Raw genomic sequence first — 18,760 nt, 5'->3', positions numbered from 1 at the left:
GTGTACAGTGTAATTACAGAGAGACAGCACTGTATACTGTGTAACCAAAAAGAGAGACAGCAATTTGTAGAGTGTAGCTACAGAGAGAGACAGCACTGTGTACAGTGTAGTTACAGAGAGTTAGCACTGTGTACAGTGTAATTACAGAGAGAGAGAGCACTGTGTACTGTGTAACTATAGAAAGAGACAGCACTGTGTACAGTGTAACTGCAGAGAGAGCACTGTGTACAGTGTAACTATAGAGAGACAGCATTGTGTACAGTGTAGTTAGAGAGACAGCACTGTGTACAGAGTAACTACAGAGAGAGACAGCACTTTGTACTGTGTAACTACAGAGAGACAGCACTGTGTACAGTGTAACTACAGAATGACAGCACTGTGTACAGTGTATCCCCAGAGAGAGAGTACTGTGTTCAATGTAGTTACAGAGAGACAGCACTGTGTACAGAGTATCTACAGGCAACACTGTGTACAGTGTAACTACAGACAGAGACAGCACTGCATGCAGTGAAGGCCCCAGAGAGTCAGCACTGTGTACACTGTAGCCCCAGAGAGACAGTGTAATTATAGATAGAGACAGCTCTGCGTACAGTATAATTACAGAGAGACAGCACTCTGTACAGTTTAATTACAGAGCGAGAGAGCACTGTGTACTGTATAACTATAGAAAGAGACAGCACTGTGTACAGAGTATCTACAGGCAACACTGTGTACAGTGTAACTACAGACAGAGACAGCACTGCATGCAGTGAAGGCCCCAGAGAGTCAGCACTGTGTACACTGTAGCCCCAGAGAGACAGTGTAATTATAGATAGAGACAGCTCTGCGTACAGTATAATTACAGAGAGACAGCACTCTGTACAGTTTAATTACAGAGCGAGAGAGCACTGTGTACTGTATAACTATAGAAAGAGACAGCACTGTGTACAGTGTAACTACAGAGAGAGCACTTGTACAGTGTAACTATAGAGGGAGATAGCACTGTGTACAGTGTAGCTACAGAGAGAGACAGCACTGTGTACAGTGTAGTTACAGAGAGACAGCACTGTGTACAGAGTAACTACAGAGAGAGACAGCACTGTGTACTGTGTAACTGCAGAGAGACAGCACTGTGTACAGTGTAACTACACAATGACAGCACTGTGTACAGTGTATCCCCAGAGAGAGAGTACTGTGTTCTGTGTAGTTACAGAGAGACAGCACTGTGTACAGAGTAACTACAGGCAACACTGTGTACAGTGTAACTACAGACAGAGACAGCACTGCATGCAGCGTAGCCCCAGAGAGTCAGTGCTGTGTACAGTGTCGGTCCACACACACACCCTTTTCTTCCTACAGCTCGAATGTACTGAAGCTTAATTGAACTTCATAAGGGACTGTAATATTGTCTCTCCATCTGTCATATGGATATAAAGGATTAGGTTCTAATCTGTGATGTCTAGTTTACTGGCTGTTATTAAACAGAAAGAGCTGACCAGTCAGGCAGATTAATTCCTTTGGCCTGTTCGTATTTTGAGTTATGTTCAATCCGAGGGGTACAAGGGGCGGAATTGGGAGCAAAGTGGGCACGGTTTCAGCTCACTGCCATGGGTTCAAAATAACTGCTGCACTTTCTCAGCTCCCCTTCCCACTCCCTCTCCCCTCCCCCTCACACCCTCTCCACTCCCCTCCCACTCCCTCTCCGCCTCCCCTCCCACACCCTCTCCCCCTCCCCTCCCACTCCCTCTCCCCCTCCCCTCCCCCTCACACCCTCTCCCCTCCCCCCACACCCTCTCCCCCTCCCCTCCCACACCCTCTCCGCCTCCCCTCCCACTCCCTCTCCCCTCCCCCCCACACCCTCTCCCCTCGCCCCCACACCCTCTCCCCCCCACACCCTCTCCCCTCCCCCCCACACCCTCTCCCCCTCCCCTCCCACTCCTTCTCACCCTCCCCTCACTCTCTCTCCCCTCCCCCACACACCCTCTCCCCTCCCCCTCCCCCCCACACTCCCTCTCCCCTTCCCTCCCACACCCTATCCCCCCTCCCCTCCCACACCCTCTCCCCTCCCCTCCCACTCCCTCTCCCCTCCCCCCACGCCGTCTCCACTCCCCCTCACACCCTCTCCCCCTCCCCTCCCACTCCCTCTCCCCCTCATCCCACACTCCCTCTCCCCCTTCCCTCCCACTCCCTCTCCCCCTCACCCCACACTCCCTCTCCCCCTCCCCTCCCACACCCTCTCCCCTCCCCTCCCACACCCTCTCCCCCTCCCCTTCACACCCTCTCCCCCTCCCCTCCCACACACTCTCCCCCTCCCCTCCCACATCCTCTCCCTTCCCCACCCACACCCTCTCCCCTCCCACACACTCTCTTCCCCTTCCCCTACATCCTCTCCCCCTCCCCTCCCACACCCTCTCCTCCTCCCCTCACACACCCTCTCCCCCTCCCCCCCACATCCCCTCCCCCTCCCCCACACCCTCTCCCCCACCCCTCCCACTCCCTCTCCACCTCCCCTCCCACTCCTTCTCCCCCTCCCCCTCACACCCTCTCCCCCTCCCCTCCCACATCCTCTCCCCTCCCCACCCACACCCTCTCCCCTCCCACACACTCTCTTCCCCTCCCCCTACATCCTCTCCCCCTCCCCTCCCACACCCTCTCCTCCTCCCCTCACACACCCTCTCCGCCTCCCCCCCACATCCCCTCCCCCTCCCCCACACCCTCTCCCCCACCCCTCCCACTCCCTCTCCCCCTCCCAATCCCTCTCCCCCTCCCCTCAAACATCTTCTCCCCTTCCCCTCGCACACCCTCTCACCCTCCCCTCCTACATCCTCTCCCCTCCCCCCACTCCATCTCCCCCTCCCCTCCCACTCCCTCTCCCCCTCCCCTCCCACTCCGTCGCACCTTCCCCCCACACCCTCTCCCCCTCCCCTCCCATATCCTTTCCCCCTCCCCCCACACCCTCTCCCCCTCCCCTCCCATATCCTTTCCCCCTCCCCCCCACACCCTCTCCCCCTCCCCTCCCATATCCTTTCCCCCTCCCCCCCACTCCCTCTCCCCTCCCCTCACACACCCTCTCCCCCTCCCCTCACACACCCTCTCCCCCTCGCCCCCACATCCTCTCCTCCTCCCCTCACACACCCTTTCCCCCTCCCCTCCCACACCATCTCCCCCTCCCCTCACACCCTCTCCCACTCCCCTCACACACCCTCTCCCCCTCCCCTCCCACTCCCTCTCCCCCACCCCTCCCACTCCCTCTCCCTCTCCCCTCCCACACCCTCTCCCCCTCCCCCCACACCCTCTCCCTTTCCCCTCCCACTCCCTCTCCCCCTCCCCTCACACACCCTCTCCCCCTCCCCTCCCACACCCTCTCCCCCTCCTCTCCCACATCCTCTCCCCCTCCCCTCACACTCCCTCTCCCCTTCCCCCCACACCCTCTCCCCCTCTCCGCACACACCCTCTCCCCCTCCCCGCACACACCATCTCCCCCTCCCCTCCCACTCCCTCTCACCCCCCCCACTCCCTCTCTCCCTCCCCTCGCACACCCTCTCCCCCTCACACACCCCCTCCCCTCCCACTCCCTCTCCCCCACCGCTCCCACTCCCTCTCTTCCTCCCCTCGCACACCCTCTCCCCCTCACCCACCCCCACCCCCTCCCCTCCCCTCCCCTCCCACTCCCTCTTTCCTTCCCCTCGCACACCCTCGCCCCCTCACACACCCTCGCCCCTCCACTCCCACACCCTCTCCCCATCCCCTCCCACTCCCTCTCCCTCTCCCCTCCCACAACTTCTCCCCATCCCCTCCCACTCCCTCTCCCTCTCCCCCCCACACCCTCTCCCCCTTCCCCCCACACCCTCTCCCACTCCCAACCCTCTCCCCCTCCCCTTCCACTCCCTCCCCCTCCCCTCCCACAATCTTGCCCCCTCCCCTCACACACCCTCGCCCCCTCCCCTCATACACCCTCTCCCCCTCCCCTCCCACACCCTCTCCCCTCCCCTCCCACACTTTCTCCCCCTCCCCTCCCACACCCTCTCCCCTCCCCTCCCACACCCTCTCCCCTTCCCCTCCCACACTTTCTCCCGCTCCCCTCCCACACGCTCTCCCTCTCCACTCCCCCACCCTCTCCCCCTCCCCTCCCACACCCTCTCCCCCTCCCCTCCCACACCCTCCTCCCACCACCCACTCTCCTCAAACCTCTTGTCCTATTGCTTTGCCCCTCCCTTCTAAAGGCTGGGGTGTGGGGTGGGGTTCTAGCCTGGGAACACAGTCGTGGGTATAGGGGATGGGAGTTCTGCACTTTCAGAGGGTAGTTCAGTGTCAACTACGTTGCTGTGGGTCTGGAGTCACGTGTAGGCCAGACCAGGTCAGGACGGCAGATTCCCTTCCCTGAAGGAGATGAGTGAACCAGCTGGGCTTCTCTGACGATGGTTTCATCTTAATCCCAGACCCTTTGTGTATTGAATTCAAACTCCACCCATCTGGCATTACCTGGGTCTCTGAATTAACGATGTGGTGATAATGCCACCAGGCCATCGCTCTGCCCACCTTCCCTCTCTCTCGGGGGAGGGGGTGGTTGAGGTGGGGAGAGGGGAGGGGGTTGGGATTCCACTCCATGGCCTTGGGATAATGTCTATTGCATCACAAATCAGATTTGCATGATCTTTAATCAGTCCCTGGGATCTTGCTGTGCACAAATTGGCTGCTGCATTTCTCACTCTGTGGCAGTGATCAATTTATCCTTCCGTGGGATGTGGGTACCAATTCATCTGGCATTGACTGATAATCTAACCCCGTGTCAGGACACAGTTTAACCCCCATTGTGAGTCATAGAGTCATTTAGCACAGAAACAGACCCTTCAGCCCAATAGTCCATGCTGAGCATAATCTCAAACTAAACTAGTCCCTCCTGCCTGCTCCTGGCCCATATCCCTCCAAACCTTTCCCATTCCTGTACTTATCCAAGTGTCTTTATCCAAAAGTTTACCTATTTATTTACTTATCTATGCTATTCAACGCTGTGATCTGCCTGTATTCTTCATAAGACAAAGCCTTTCACTGTGCCTCGGTACACGTGACAATAAATTCAATTGAATTTTAAACCTTGTAACTGTTCCCACATCCACCACTTCCTCAGGAAGTTCATTCCACACACAAACTATTCTGTCTAAAATAAAATTGTTTCTCGTGCCTTTTTAAAATCTTTCTTCTCTCACCTTAAAAATATACCATGAAGTCTTGAAATACTCCATCCTAGGGAAAAGACTTTATTCACTCCTCGTGATTTTATAAACTTCTATAAGGTCACCCCTCAGCCTCCTATGTTCCGGTGAAAAAAGTCCTGGTTTCTACTTAAAACTCAAGCTCTTTATTCCTAACAACATCCTGGTAAAGCTCTTCTGAACCCTCTCCAGCTTCAATAATATCCTTCCTATAACAGGGAGACAGAACTGGATACAGTACTCCAGTCGAGGCCTCACCAAAGTCCTGTACAACCCCAACATGATGTCATTTGTAAATATATTTGTAAACGTGCCTGGGCTATTGCAGAGCGGTCAAAGCCACTGGGTTCAGGTTGTAGACTCCGAAGCAGGGAGGGTTCAAGTCCGGCTGCTGCATAATGTTTCCGTCACTGTGCTGCGTGTTAAATTTCAGTGTTAAGCACTGCTGTATTAAAATTCCAACACCAAACCTGGTTTTGGGGGCGGCTCAGTGGTTAGCACTGCTGCCTCACAGCACCAGGGCCCCAGGCTCGATTCCAGCCTCGGGCAACTGTCTGTGTGGAGTTTACACATTCTCCCCGTGTCTGTGTGGGTTTCCTCCGGGTGCTCCGATTTCCTCCCACACTCCAAAGATGTGCAGGTCAGGGTGAACTGGCCATGCTAAATTGCCCCATAGTATTAGTCTAGAGGGAAATGGGTCTGGGTGGGTTACTCTTCGGAGGGTCGGTGTGGATAGGTTGGGCCGAAGGGCCTGTTTCCACACTGTAGGGAATCTAATCTAATCTAATCATATTGCCATTCCATCAGTGTCGCTGGGTCAGAGTTCTGGACCACCCTCCCTCAGGAGAGACTGTGGACTGTGGTGATTCCAGAAGGTAGCGTACCCCCTTCTGAAGGGGGCAACCAGGGATGGGCAATAAATACTGCACCCCGCCAATGATGCCAACATTCCCCATGAATGCAACTTAAAAAGAATGTCGCTGTAGGTCTGGAGTCACATGTAGGTGACCAGGTAAAGGTGGTAGGTTTCCTTCCCTGAAGGATTAGTGAACCAGATGGGGTTTTACAGAAATGGGTGTGACTTCCTTGGTCATTGTCACACTGATAAACTTGCAAATCTGGATTTTTTTAATGAATTGAATTGGAATTTCTCTAGCTGTTGTAATGGGAGTTGAACCCAGAGCATCTGGATTAATAATTCAGGGATTTTTGGTTTGATTTATTCTTAACTTGGAAGGGTTCAGAAAAGATTTACGAGGATGTTGCTGGGGTCGGAGGATTTGAGCTACAGGGAGAGGCTGAATAGGCTGGGGCTGTTTTCCCTGGAGCGTCGGAGGCTGAGGGGTGACCTTATAGAGGTTTATAAAATCATGAGGGGCATGGATAGGATAAACAGACAAAGTCTTTTCCCTGGGGTGGGGGAGTCCCGAACTAGAGGGCATAGGTTTAGGGTGAGAGGGGAAAGATATAAAAGAGACCTAAGGGGCAACCTTTTCATACAGAGGGTGGTGCGTGTATGGAATGAGCTGCCAGAGGAAGTGGTGGAGGCTGGTACAATTACGACATTTAAAAGGCAGCTGGATGGTACATAAAAAGGAGGGCTTGGAGAGAAATGGGCCAAGTGCTGGCAAATGGGACAAGATTAGGTTGGAACATCTGGTCAGCATGGACGAGTTGGACTGAAGGGTCTGTTTCCGTGCTGTACATCTCTATGACTCTATGACTCTAGGGACTGTGAAAGATTTTGTTTTGCATGCAGTACAGGGAGATCATACTATACAAAGATCATGGGGTGATAGAACAGAGCCAGGAATACAATGTTATTGTACAGAGAATGTACACAAAAAGCAATGACTTGGATGTGCCGGTGTTGGACTGGGTTGAACAAAGTTAAAAATCACACAAAACCAGGTTATAGTCCAACAGGTTTATTTGGAAACACTAGCTTTTGGAACACAGTTCCTTCATTGGGTGGTTGTGATGAAGGAGCAGCACTCTTGAAGATAGTGCATCCAAATAATTCTGTTGGACTGTAATCTGGTTTTGTGTGATTTTTAACTTTGTCCATAAAAAGCAAGATCAACATTAGTTTTGAAAGTAGAGAGCTCCATTCAGAGATCTAATAACAGCAGGGAAGGAGCTGTTCTTGAATCTGTTGGTACGTGTGTTTAAGTTTCTGTATCTTCTGCCTGATGGGAGAAGGTGGGAGAGTAAGCCCGGAGGTGGAGGAATAAGTGTTTATTCACTCATGGGATGTGGGTGTCACGGCTTGGGCCCAAGTTTATTGCCCATTCCTAGCGGCCCCTTGAGAAGATGGGGGGGTGAGCTGCCTTCTTGAACCGCTGCAGAGCATGTGCTGTGGGTTGACCCACAATGCCCTGAGGGGGGGGGACTTCCAGGTTTCTGACCCAGTGACACTGGAGGAACGGCGATATATTTCCACAGTCAGGATGGTGAGTGGAGGGGAACTTGCAGGGGATGGTGTTCCCATGTATCTGCTGCCCTTGTCCTTCCAGATGGAAGTGGCTGTAGGTTTGGATGGTGTTGTCTGAGGATCTTTGGTGAATTTCTGCAGAGCAGATGGTACACATTGCTGTGACTGAGCGAGGGAACGGATGTTTGTGGGTGTGGTGTCTATCAAATGGGGGCTGCTCTTGAATTGAGGGCAGGAAACCAGGCGGAACCCCACCCCCAACCCTCAGACAATGGTAACCATGGGATTCTCTGTGTCCACCCAATGGGCAGGTCCGCAGGTGTCATGGTGGTGCAATGGTTTGGAAACCAGAGACACAGGGCGCATGGGTTCACATCCCATCCCCACAGATATTGGAATTCAATGTATAGACATAGTTTAAAGATAAAGGGGGTGTGGGCTACTGGTTGTGGTGGGTCCAGAGTAGGGAATTTCACCCCCCCCCCCGGCGAGGAGGGGTGGAAGCACAGTTGTTGGTGAGCAAAGATGGACTTCCTTTCAGCTTTACCTTTCTATTCTTAAACTATTCAAAATGGCATCGGATTGTGGCAACCGTTGTTCACTTTATCTTACTGTAATATTCACCTGTAAAATGTGAGTGAGAATAGATCATTCAATTCAATTCATTAGATAGGCTCTTGATTAGTGACGGGATCAAGGGTTACGGGGAGAAGGCAGGAGAATGGGATTGAGAAACATACCATGATCGAATGGCAGAACAGATTCAATGGGCCAAATGGCCTAATTCCTTTACCTTCTCGTCTTATTGTCTAAGCACGCACTACAGCAAGAAAATTCTTCCAACCTTGACATTGTTGCCATTTGATTTATTTCCCACCAGAGGGCAGAGTTGTCCATTATTTTCTCAGCAAAACCTAAGATTCTGTGTGGAGGCCCCTTTAATTCCACCCGCAGGCTGTGTTGCCATGGTTACAGGTGTTGTATGGAGATTTAATTTCTCAAGTAAAGATGATGACAACAACAACTACCATCCTATTTTACTGAAACAGGGAGAAATGTCTTCATTTGCCTTCATTGCTCAGACCTTTAAGTGTAGGGGTTGGGACGTTATGTTGAAGTTGTAGAGGATATTGGTGAGGCTGGTGTACTGGGTCCAGTTCTGGTCACCCTGTTATAGGGAGGATATTATTAAGCTAGACATGGCTCAGAAAAGATTTATCAGTATGTTGCTGGGAATGGCGGGTTTGAGATATAGAAATACACTGGGACTTTTTTCACTGGAGTGTAGGAGTTTGAATGGTGACCTTACTGATGTTTGTATATTCGTGAGGGGCGTGGATACGGCAAATGGCAAGGGTCTTTTTCTCTGGGGTATGGGTAATCAAGACTATGGGGCATATTTTTGAGAAGAAAGATTTAAAAAGGACATGAGGGGCATGTGTGAAATGTACTGCCAGAGGAAGTGGATGAAGCATTTACATTTAAAAGACATTTGAATTGGAAATGTTTGGAAGGATATGGGCCAGGAGCAGGCAGGTGGGAATAATAGTTTGGGAATTTGATCAGCATGGACTGGATGCTGCCTGACCTGCTGTGCTTTTGCAGCACTACTCTAATCTTGATCTAATTGAGTTTTGGGAAGATTTGTAGCTCAGGCTGAGGTTCTGGATGTAGGTTTGCTCACTGAGCTGGAAGGCTCATTTCCAGATGTTTCGTCACCATACTAGGTAACATCTTCAGTGGGCCTCAGGTGAAGCACTGCTGATAATTCCTGCTTCCTACTTATATGTGTGGTTTTTTTTGAGTTGGTGATGTCGTTTCCTGTGGTGCAGTCACTTCCTGCTCTTTTTCTCAGGGGGTGGTAGATGGGGTCTAACTCGATGTGTTTGTTGATATAGTTCCAGTTAAATGCCCTGCTTCTAGGAATTCTCATGCGTTTCTCTGTTTGGCTTGTCCTAGAATGGATGTGTTGTCCCAGTCAAAGTGGTGTCATTCCTTATCTTCCTTTTGTGGCTAGTTGATATTCATGTATCCTGGTGGCTAGTTTTCTGCCTGTTTGTCCAATGTAGTGCTTGTTACAGTCCTTGCATGGTATTTTGTAAATGACATTAGTTTTGCTTGTTGTCTGTATAGGGTCTTTCAAGTTCATTAGCCGCTGTTTAGTGTGTTGGTGGGTTTGTGGGCTACCATGATGCCAAGGGGTCTGAGTAGTCTGGCAGTCATTTCAGAGATGTCTTTGATGTAGGGGAGAGTGGCTAGGGTTTCTGGCTGCGTTTTGTCTGCTCGTTTGGGTTTGTTGCTGAGAAATCGGCGGACTGTGTTCATTGGGTACCCATTCTTTTTGAATACACGGTATAGATGATTTCCAGAGCTGAAAATGTGTTGCTGGAAAAGCGCAGCAGGTCAGGCAGCATCCAAGGAACAGGAAAATCGACGTTTCGGGCATAAGCCCTTCTTCAGGAATTAGATGATTTCCCTCTGCTATGCACATTTGCCACAATACAGTAAGTGGCAGCTTTCCACTGCATTTTAGCCAATAGTGTTTTGCTTGTTTCTGAGGTGCTGCTGCGTCAGAGGAGTTGTCAGACTGCAGTTAAGACATTAAGCCCAGGTCTCATCAGTTCTCAGGGAAATAAGTGCATAAAATAGGAGCAGAAATAGTCCATTCAGCCCCTTCCAGGCTGCCCCGCCATTCAATAAGTCCGTGGCTATCTAGATTGTGTTTTGAATTTCACTCATCACATTTACATCCCTCTTACCCCCATAACCTTAGACCCTTCTGACATACAAAAAGATATCCACCCCAGTCTTGAAAATAAATATTTATTGACCCTGCTTCCACCACATTCTGAGGCAAAATTCCAAAGGCAAATTCTACCTGGTAGTCTAGCCGGTATTTATCACTGAAACAATATCATGTAACGTGGTTATCTGGTCATTTTCACACTAACATATGTGGAAGCTTGCTGTATGGAAATTATGTTTGCTACATTACAAAGGCGACTTCACAAATAATTCATTTAGTGTCAACTCTTCCAGGAACTACTGAGGTTGGAAAAACTCTACATATGTGCTCCCTTTCTTTGCCTTGATTTCCAATCGCCTTTTCACACCCTTCTGCAGGTCCCTGCAGAGTGAGTAATTTGCTCTTTTGTAAAGGGTGCTACTTAACTTTTTAAATTCTTTTTTAATGCAGACAATACTGGCTGAGCCAGCATTTGTTGCCCGTTCTTCATTGACCCTCAGGGAGGTGGTAGTGAGCTGCCTTCTTGAACCACTGCAGTAGGTATACCCACAATGCCCTTAGGGAGGGAATTCCAGGATTTTGATCCAGGGACACTGAAGGAACAGCGATATATTTCTACATCAGGGTGATGAGAGGCTTAGAGGGGAACTTGCAGGGGGTTGGTGTTCCCATGTATCTGCTGACCTTGACCTTCTAGATGGAAGTGGTTGCGGGTTTGTAAGGTATGAGGGTCTTTGGTGAGTTTCTGCAGTGCATCTTGTAGATGGGGCACACTGCTGCTACTGAGCGTCGGGGATGATTAGATTCCCTACAGTGGAAACAGGCCCTTCGGCCCAACAACTCCACACCGACTCTCCTAAGAGTAACCCACCCAAGACGCATTTCCCTCTGACTAATGCACCTAACACTACGGGGCAATTTAGCATGGCCAGTTCACCTGACCTGCACATCTTTGGACTGTGGGAGGAAACCCACGCAGACACGGGGAGAATGTGCAAACTCCACGCAGTCACCCAAGAGTGGAATCAAACCCAGGTCCCTGGTGCTGTGAGGCAGCAGCGCTAACCACTGAGCCACCACGAGTGGATGTTGATGGACAGGGTGCTAGGGAAAATTGCAGTGTTTTATCTGGTGGTTAGTGTAGACGATGCCCACTGTCTGACACATGGGAGATGAATGGGTGCATGGAGAAGAAAAAAGAATAACTTTCATATATTTCTGTGTTTTCTACTATTATTTTGTGTTTATATACATTTGATAATCACAGGACATCCACAAAATATCTTGTAACCTAATAAGATATGTAATAAGAATGATAACATAGATCTAGGTGCTACACAAAGGCAGCTGAAATTAATCAGTTTCCAGAGGGGATGCAACTCAAAAGTATCATCAGGGGGGCGGGAGTTGTTGTCTCTCTGATTTTGATAGGTGGAAAGTATTGTCTATCTGGCTGTAAGGGGCGGGTCGCCAAAGACTTTAATTATTGATTGGGGCGAATAGCTGTCCATCAGACGGTTTTTGGGGCCGGGGGCAGCAGTTGGGGATTCTTGATTCTGATTGGAGGTAGCGACAGCCGTCAGATATTCTGGATGGTGATTGGTTATCAGTGTTGTCTGTCCGTTTACACCGCAGGAAACCAAACGCTGATTGGTAAATTAGCCATCCGTCAGTCATATATGGGTGGGTTCGCCATACACTTGATGCAGATTGGCGCAGCTCGATTCCATCACCAAATGTGGGGCGGGATTTCTGCTTTCCTGATGCTGATTGGTGAATATGGCCGTCGGACGGCCACGGAGTGGATTGGATTGCAATATACCGGATGTTGGTTGGTGAAGGGTGCTGTCAATCAGCGTATATAGGGGCGGGTATCTGAGTCACTGGTGTTTATTGGTGAGTAGCGCTATCTATCAGCATTGAGAGACAGTGAGTCTGAATCCAGGACGTTGATTGGTGAAGAGGGCTGTCTATAAGCTAGTGCTATTGGGCGTCTGAATCTTTGATGCTGATTGGTGAAGAAAGCTGTCTATCAGCAGTGGGGCGACGGGTTGTCTGAACTCTTGATGCTGATTGGAGAAAAACAGAATCAGTCAGCGGGGGAGGGTTGTCTGAATCCCTGATGCTGATTGGTGAGGAGGGCTGTCTATCAGCTGCTGCGTGGGCCGTCAGATGTTGATTGGAGAGAAACGCTATCTATCAGCGGTGGAGAGGCGGGGTGCCTAAGTTCTTGATTTCGACTGGTGAAGATAGCTGTCTATCAGCTGGGGTGGGGCGGAGTGTCTGAATACCTGATGCCAATTGGTTAAGACAGCTGTCCATCGGCTGGGGTGGGGCGGGGTACCAGAACCCTTGATGCTGATTGGTGCAGATGGTTCTGTTTCAGCCCTTGAGAGGTTGGGTTCGGGCAGCGGCTCAGGGAAGTTCTGGGATCCGGGGGGCGGCGAGGCGAGGCCTGGGATCCCGTGATCGGTTCATTATCGGAGGATGGTGCCCCCCCCCCCCCCACATTCCAGGATCCACCTGAGGGGAGGAGGCGGAGAGACGGAGCCCCCCCCCCCCACTCTCTCTCCCCCACTCTCTCTCCCCTCCCCCCCACTCTCTCTCCCCCACTCTCTCTCCCCAGTCTCTCCCCCCTCCCCCCACTCTCTCTCCCCCCTCCCCCCCACTCTCTCTCCCCCCTCCCCCCCACACTCTCTCCCCCCTCCCCCCCACACTCTCTCCCCCCTCCCCCCCACACTCTCTCTCCCCCCTCCCCCCCACACTCTCTCTCCCCTCCCCCCCACACTCTCTCTCCCCTCCCCCCCACTCTCTCCCCTCCTCCCCACTCTCTCTCTCCCCCACTCTCTCTCCCCCAGTCTCTCCCCCCTCCCCCCCACTCTCTCTCCCCCCTCCCCCCCACTCTCTCTCCCCCCTCCCCCCCACACTCTCTCCCCCCTCCCCCCCACACTCTCTCCCCCCTCCCCCCCCCACTCTCTCCCCCCTCCCCCCCACACACTCTCCCCCCTCCCCCCCACTCTCTCCCCCCTCCCCCTCACCTCCCCCCCACTCTCTCCCCCCACTCTCTCTCCCCCCTCCCCCCCACTCTCTCTCCCCCCAGTCTTCCCCCCCACTCTCCCTCCCACCCCCACACTCTCTCCCCCCTCCCACCCCCACACTCTCTCCCCCCTCCCACCCCCACACTCTCTCCCCCCCCCACACTCTCTCCCCCCCCCCACACTCTCTCCCCCCCCCCCACACTCTCCCCCCCCCCACACTCTCCCCCCCCCCACTCTCTCCCCCCCCCCACTCTCTCCCCCCCCCCCCCACACTCTCTTCCCCCCCCCCACACTCTCTTCCCCCCCCACACTCTCTTCCCCCCCCCCACACTCTCTTCCCCCCCCCCCACTCTCTTCCCCCCCCACACTCTTTTCCCCCCCTTCACACTCTTTTCCCCCCCTTCACACTCTCTTCCCCCCCCCACACTCTCTTCCCCCCCCCCACACTCTCTTCCCCCCCCCCACACTCTCTTCCCCCCCCCCCACACTCTCTTCCCCCCCCCCACACTCTCTTCCCCCCCCCCACACTCTCTTCCCCCCCCCCACACTCTCTTCCCCCCCCCACACTCTCTTCCCCCCCACACTCTCTTCCCCCCCACACTCTCTTCCCCCCCACACTCTCTTTCCCCCCACCCCCACACTCTCTTTCCCCCCACCCCCACACTCTCTTCCCCCCACCCCCACACTCTCTTTCCCCCCCCCACCCCCATTCCCCCCCCCCACCCCCACACTCTCTTTCCCCCCCCACCCCCACACTCTTTCCCCCCTCCCACCCCCACACCCCCCCCCCACACTCTCTCCCCCCCCACACTCTCTTCCCCCCCACACTCTCTTCCCCCCCACACTCTCTCCCCCCCACACTCTCTTCCCCCCCCCCCACTCTCTTCCCCCCCCCCACCCCCACACTCTCTTTCCCCCCCCCCACCCCCACACTCTCTTCCCCCCCCCCCCCACCCCCACACTCTTTCCCCCCCCCCCACCCCCACACTCTTCCCCCCTCCCACCCCCACACTCTCTCCCCCCCCCACACTCTCTCCCCCCCCCACACTCTCTCCCCCCCCCCACACTCTCTCCCCCCCCCACACTCTCTCCCCCCCCCACACTCTCTCCCCCCCCCCCACACTCTCTCCCCCCCCCCACACTCTCTCCCCCCCCCACACTCTCTCCCCCCCCCACACTCTCTTCCCCCCCCCACACTCTCTCCCCCCCCCACACTCTCTTCCCCCCCCCCACACTCTCTTCCCCCCCCCACACTCTCTTCCCCCCCCCACACTCTCTTCCCCCCCCCACACTCTCTTCCCCCCCCCAACACTCCTCTTCCCCCCCCCCCCACACTCTCTTCCCCCCCCCCACACTCTCTCCCCCCCCCACACTCTCTTCCCCCCCCCCACACTCTCTTTCCCCCCCCCCCCACACTCTCTTCCCCCCCCCCCACACTCTCTTCCCCCCCCCCACACTCTCTTCCCCCCCCCCCACACTCTCTTCCCCCCCCCACACTCTCTCCCCCCCCCCACACTCTCTTCCCCCCCCCACACTCTCTTCCCCCCCCCACACTCTCTTCCCCCCCCCCCACACTCTCTTCCCCCCCCCCACACTCTCTTCCCCCCCCCCACACTCTCTTCCCCCCCCCACACTCTCTTCCCCCCCCACACACTCTCCCCCCCCCCACACTCTCTTCCCCCCCACACTCTCTTCCCCCCCACACTCTCTTCCCCCCCCCCCACTCTCTTCCCCCCCCCCACCCCCACACACCTCTTCCCCCCACCCCCACACTCTCTTCCCCCCCCCCACCCCCATTCCCCCCCCCCCCACCCCCACACTCTCTTCCCCCCCCCCCCACCCCCACACTCTTCCCCCCTCCCACCCCCACACCCCCCCCCCCACCCCCACACCCCCCCCCACACTCTCTCCCCCCCCCACACTCTCTTCCCCCCCCACACTCTCTTCCCCCCCCACACTCTCTTCCCCCCCCACACTCTCTTCCCCCCCCCACACTCTCTTCCCCCCCCCACACTCTCTTCCCCCCCACACTCTCTTCCCCCCCCACACTCTCTCCCCCCCACACTCTCTTCCCCCCCCACACACTCTCCCCCCCCACACTCTCTCCCCCCCCCCACTCTCTTCCCCCCCCCACCCCCCACACTCTCTTCCCCCCCCCCCACCCCCACACTCTCTTCCCCCCCACCCCCACCCCCACACTCTTTCCCCCCCCCCCACCCCCCACACTCTTTCCCCCCTCCCACCCCCACACTCTCTCCCCCCTCCCACCCCCACACTCTCTCCCCCCCCCCACACTCTCTCCCCCCCCCCCACACTCTCTCCCCCCCCCCCACACTCTCTCCCCCCCCCCACACTCTCTCCCCCCCCCCCACACTCTCTCCCCCCCCCCACTCTCTCCCCCCCCCCACTCTCTCCCCCCCCCACACTCTCTCCCCCCCCACACTCTCTCCCCCCCCCACACTCTCTCCCCCCCCCACACTCTCTCCCCCCCCCACACTCTCTCCCCCCCCCACACTCTCTCCCCCCCCCACACTCTCTCCCCCCCCCACACTCTCTCCCCCCCCCACACTCTCTCCCCCCCCCACACTCTCTCCCCCCCCCCACACTCTCTCCCCCCCCCCCACACTCTCTCCCCCCCCCACACTCTCTCCCCCCCCCACACTCTCTCCCCCCCCCCCACACTCTCTCCCCCCCCCCACACTCTCTCCCCCCCCCACACTCTCTCCCCCCCCCACACTCTCTCCCCCCCCACACTCTCTCCCCCCCCCCACACTCTCTCCCCCCCCCCACACTCTCTCCCCCCCCCCACACTCTCTCCCCCCCCCCACACTCTCTCCCCCCCCCACACTCTCTCCCCCCCCACACTCTCTCCCCCCCCCACACTCTCTCCCCCCCCCCCACACTCTCTCCCCCCCCCCACACTCTCTCCCCCCCCCACACTCTCTCCCCCCCCACACTCTCTCCCCCCCCACACTCTCTCCCCCCCCCCACACTCTCTCCCCCCCCCACACTCTCTCCCCCCCCCACACTCTCTCCCCCCCCCACACTCTCTCCCCCCCCCACACTCTCTCCCCCCCCCACACTCTCTCCCCCCCCCACACTCTCTCCCCCCCCCCACACTCTCTCCCCCCCCCCACACTCTCTCCCCCCCCCCCCACACTCTCCCCCCCCCCCCCCCACACTCTCCCCCCCCCCCACACTCTCCCCCCCCCCCACTCTCTCCCCCCCCCCACACTCTCTCCCCCCCCCACACTCTCTCCCCCCCCCACACTCTCTCCCCCCCCCACACTCTCTCCCCCCCCCACACTCTCTCCCCCCCCCACACTCTCTCCCCCCCCCACACTCTCTCCCCCCCCCACACTCTCTCCCCCCCCCACACTCTCTCCCCCCCCCCACACTCTCTCCCCCCCCCACACTCTCTCCCCCCCCCACACTCTCTCCCCCCCCCACACTCTCTCCCCCCCCCACACTCTCTCCCCCCCCCACACTCTCTCCCCCCCCCACACTCTCTCCCCCCCCCACACTCTCTCCCCCCCCCCACACTCTCTCCCCCCCCCACACTCTCTCCCCCCCCCACACTCTCTCCCCCCCCCCACACTCTCTCCCCCCCCCACACTCTCTCCCCCCCCCACACTCTCTCCCCCCCCCACACTCTCTCCCCCCCCCACACTCTCTCCCCCCCCCACACTCTCTCCCCCCCCCACACTCTCTCCCCCCCCCACACTCTCTCCCCCCCCCACACTCTCTCCCCCCCCCACACTCTCTCCCCCCCCCCCACACTCTCTCCCCCCCCCACACTCTCTCCCCCCCCCACACTCTCTCCCCCCCCCACACTCTCTCCCCCCCCCACACTCTCTCCCCCCCCCACACTCTCTCCCCCCCCCACACTCTCTCCCCCCCCCCCCCACTCTCTTCCACCCCCACACTCTCTTTCCCCCCTCCCACCCCCACACTCTCTTCCCCCCCTCCCACCCCCACACTCTCTTCCCCCCCTCCCACCCCCACACTCTCTTCCCCCCCTCCCACCCCCACACTCTCTTCCCCCCCTCCCACCCCCACACTCTCTTCCCCCCCTCCCACCCCCACACTCTCTTCCCCCCCTCCCACCCCCACACTCCGTCCTCATCCCTCTGTCCACCCCACCCCCTCAGTCTCTCCTCCCAGGCCCCCAGTTACCGCCTCCCCCGTGCCCCACGTCAGCATCCCCCACTCCCCACTCTCCAACCCAGCCTTACCATCACCCACTGTCTCCCTCGCCCATGCAGCACTTGCTTCCCCCCCCCCCCAACCTATTGCCTCCAGCAAGCACCCACCATGAGCCCTTCCCCATTCAACATTCATCTCAGCCACACCCCAACCCCCACCCTCACCCAGCACGAACCTGCCCATTCCTCTGCCGTACCTGACATGACCAACCTCTGCCTCTCCAGCACCCAATTCACTCTGCCCCCACCCTCTCGACCAGCGTTCGGACCTCCCCAGTTTTGCTCCGTTTGTCTGTGCTGGTTTGGCAATAATTGCCCTTCCTTGCCATCCCCCCACCCCCACCCCGTAATCTTCCCCCATTTTAATGTGTGCGATATCTGTTTCGTTTCAGATGTGGGATGAGCTGGCTAAGGTTTTGTGGGGTGCGGCCCGCGTGGGAAAGGTCTTCACGGAGAGACAGAGTGAGGAGCTGAGGCTGGCTGTTTGTAGTTCAGGGCTGGGGCCTGTTCTGAGGAAGGTCCAAGTTGCTGCAGAGCAATGCGTCAGTTCTCTCTTCGTCCACCGACAGGTAACGGCTTGAATGTGGCAATCTGTCTCTGGGACAGTCAGGAGTCAAGGAGAATTCTTCTCAATATTAAATCTGTCTGCTCCTTGGGACTGTCCACCATGGGGTAGTGGGTCACACTTTCGCGTAGAAATGTATGAATTAGGAGAAGCAGGCCATTCGGTCCCTTAAACCTGCTCTGCCAATAAATCAAATAAAAATTAAACAAAAGGGGTGGCACAGTGGTTAGCACTGCTGCCTCACAGCGCTAGGGACCCAGTCTCAGGCGACTGTGTGAGGAGTTCGCACGTTCTCTCCGTGTCTGCGTGGGTTTCCTCCGGGTACTCCGGTTTCCCCTCTCAGTCCAAAGATGCACAGTTTAGGGTGGTTTGGCTTTGCTAAATTGCCCCATAGAGTTGTACACCTTGCCTGGAGAGTTTCCTGGGCAGAAGTGGGTACTACAGATGCCAGAGATCAGAGCTGAAAATGTGTTGCTGGAAAAGCGCAGCAGGTCAGGCAGCATCCAAGGAACAGGAGAATTGACGTTTCGGGCATAAGCCCGGCCAGAGATTAGAGTCAAGATTAGAGTGGTGCTGGAAA

The 18,760-nt window shown here is 56.4% G+C and overlaps 1 protein-coding gene across 1 annotated transcript in view; it reads left to right on the top strand.

Moving 5' to 3' along the window:
• The first annotated feature begins 17,974 nt into the window (after positions 1-17,974).
• The window catches only part of coq8b (coenzyme Q8B), a 23,013-nt gene continuing 22,227 nt past the window's right edge, over positions 17,975-18,760 (top strand). Inside the window, exon 1 of the mRNA XM_087983871.1 lies at positions 17,975-18,184. Coding sequence (XP_087839997.1) covers positions 17,981-18,184 — 204 coding nt within the window. The 5' untranslated portion in view covers positions 17,975-17,980. The remainder of the gene's footprint in view (positions 18,185-18,760) is intronic.

This window comes from Chiloscyllium plagiosum, unplaced genomic scaffold, assembly GCF_037043375.1.
Source record: "Chiloscyllium plagiosum isolate Xiang-an unplaced genomic scaffold, Cpla_swu_hap1 HiC_scaffold_47, whole genome shotgun sequence".
Lineage (NCBI taxonomy): Eukaryota > Metazoa > Chordata > Chondrichthyes > Orectolobiformes > Hemiscylliidae > Chiloscyllium > Chiloscyllium plagiosum.
This window is presented reverse-complemented; position numbering and strand designations above follow the sequence as displayed.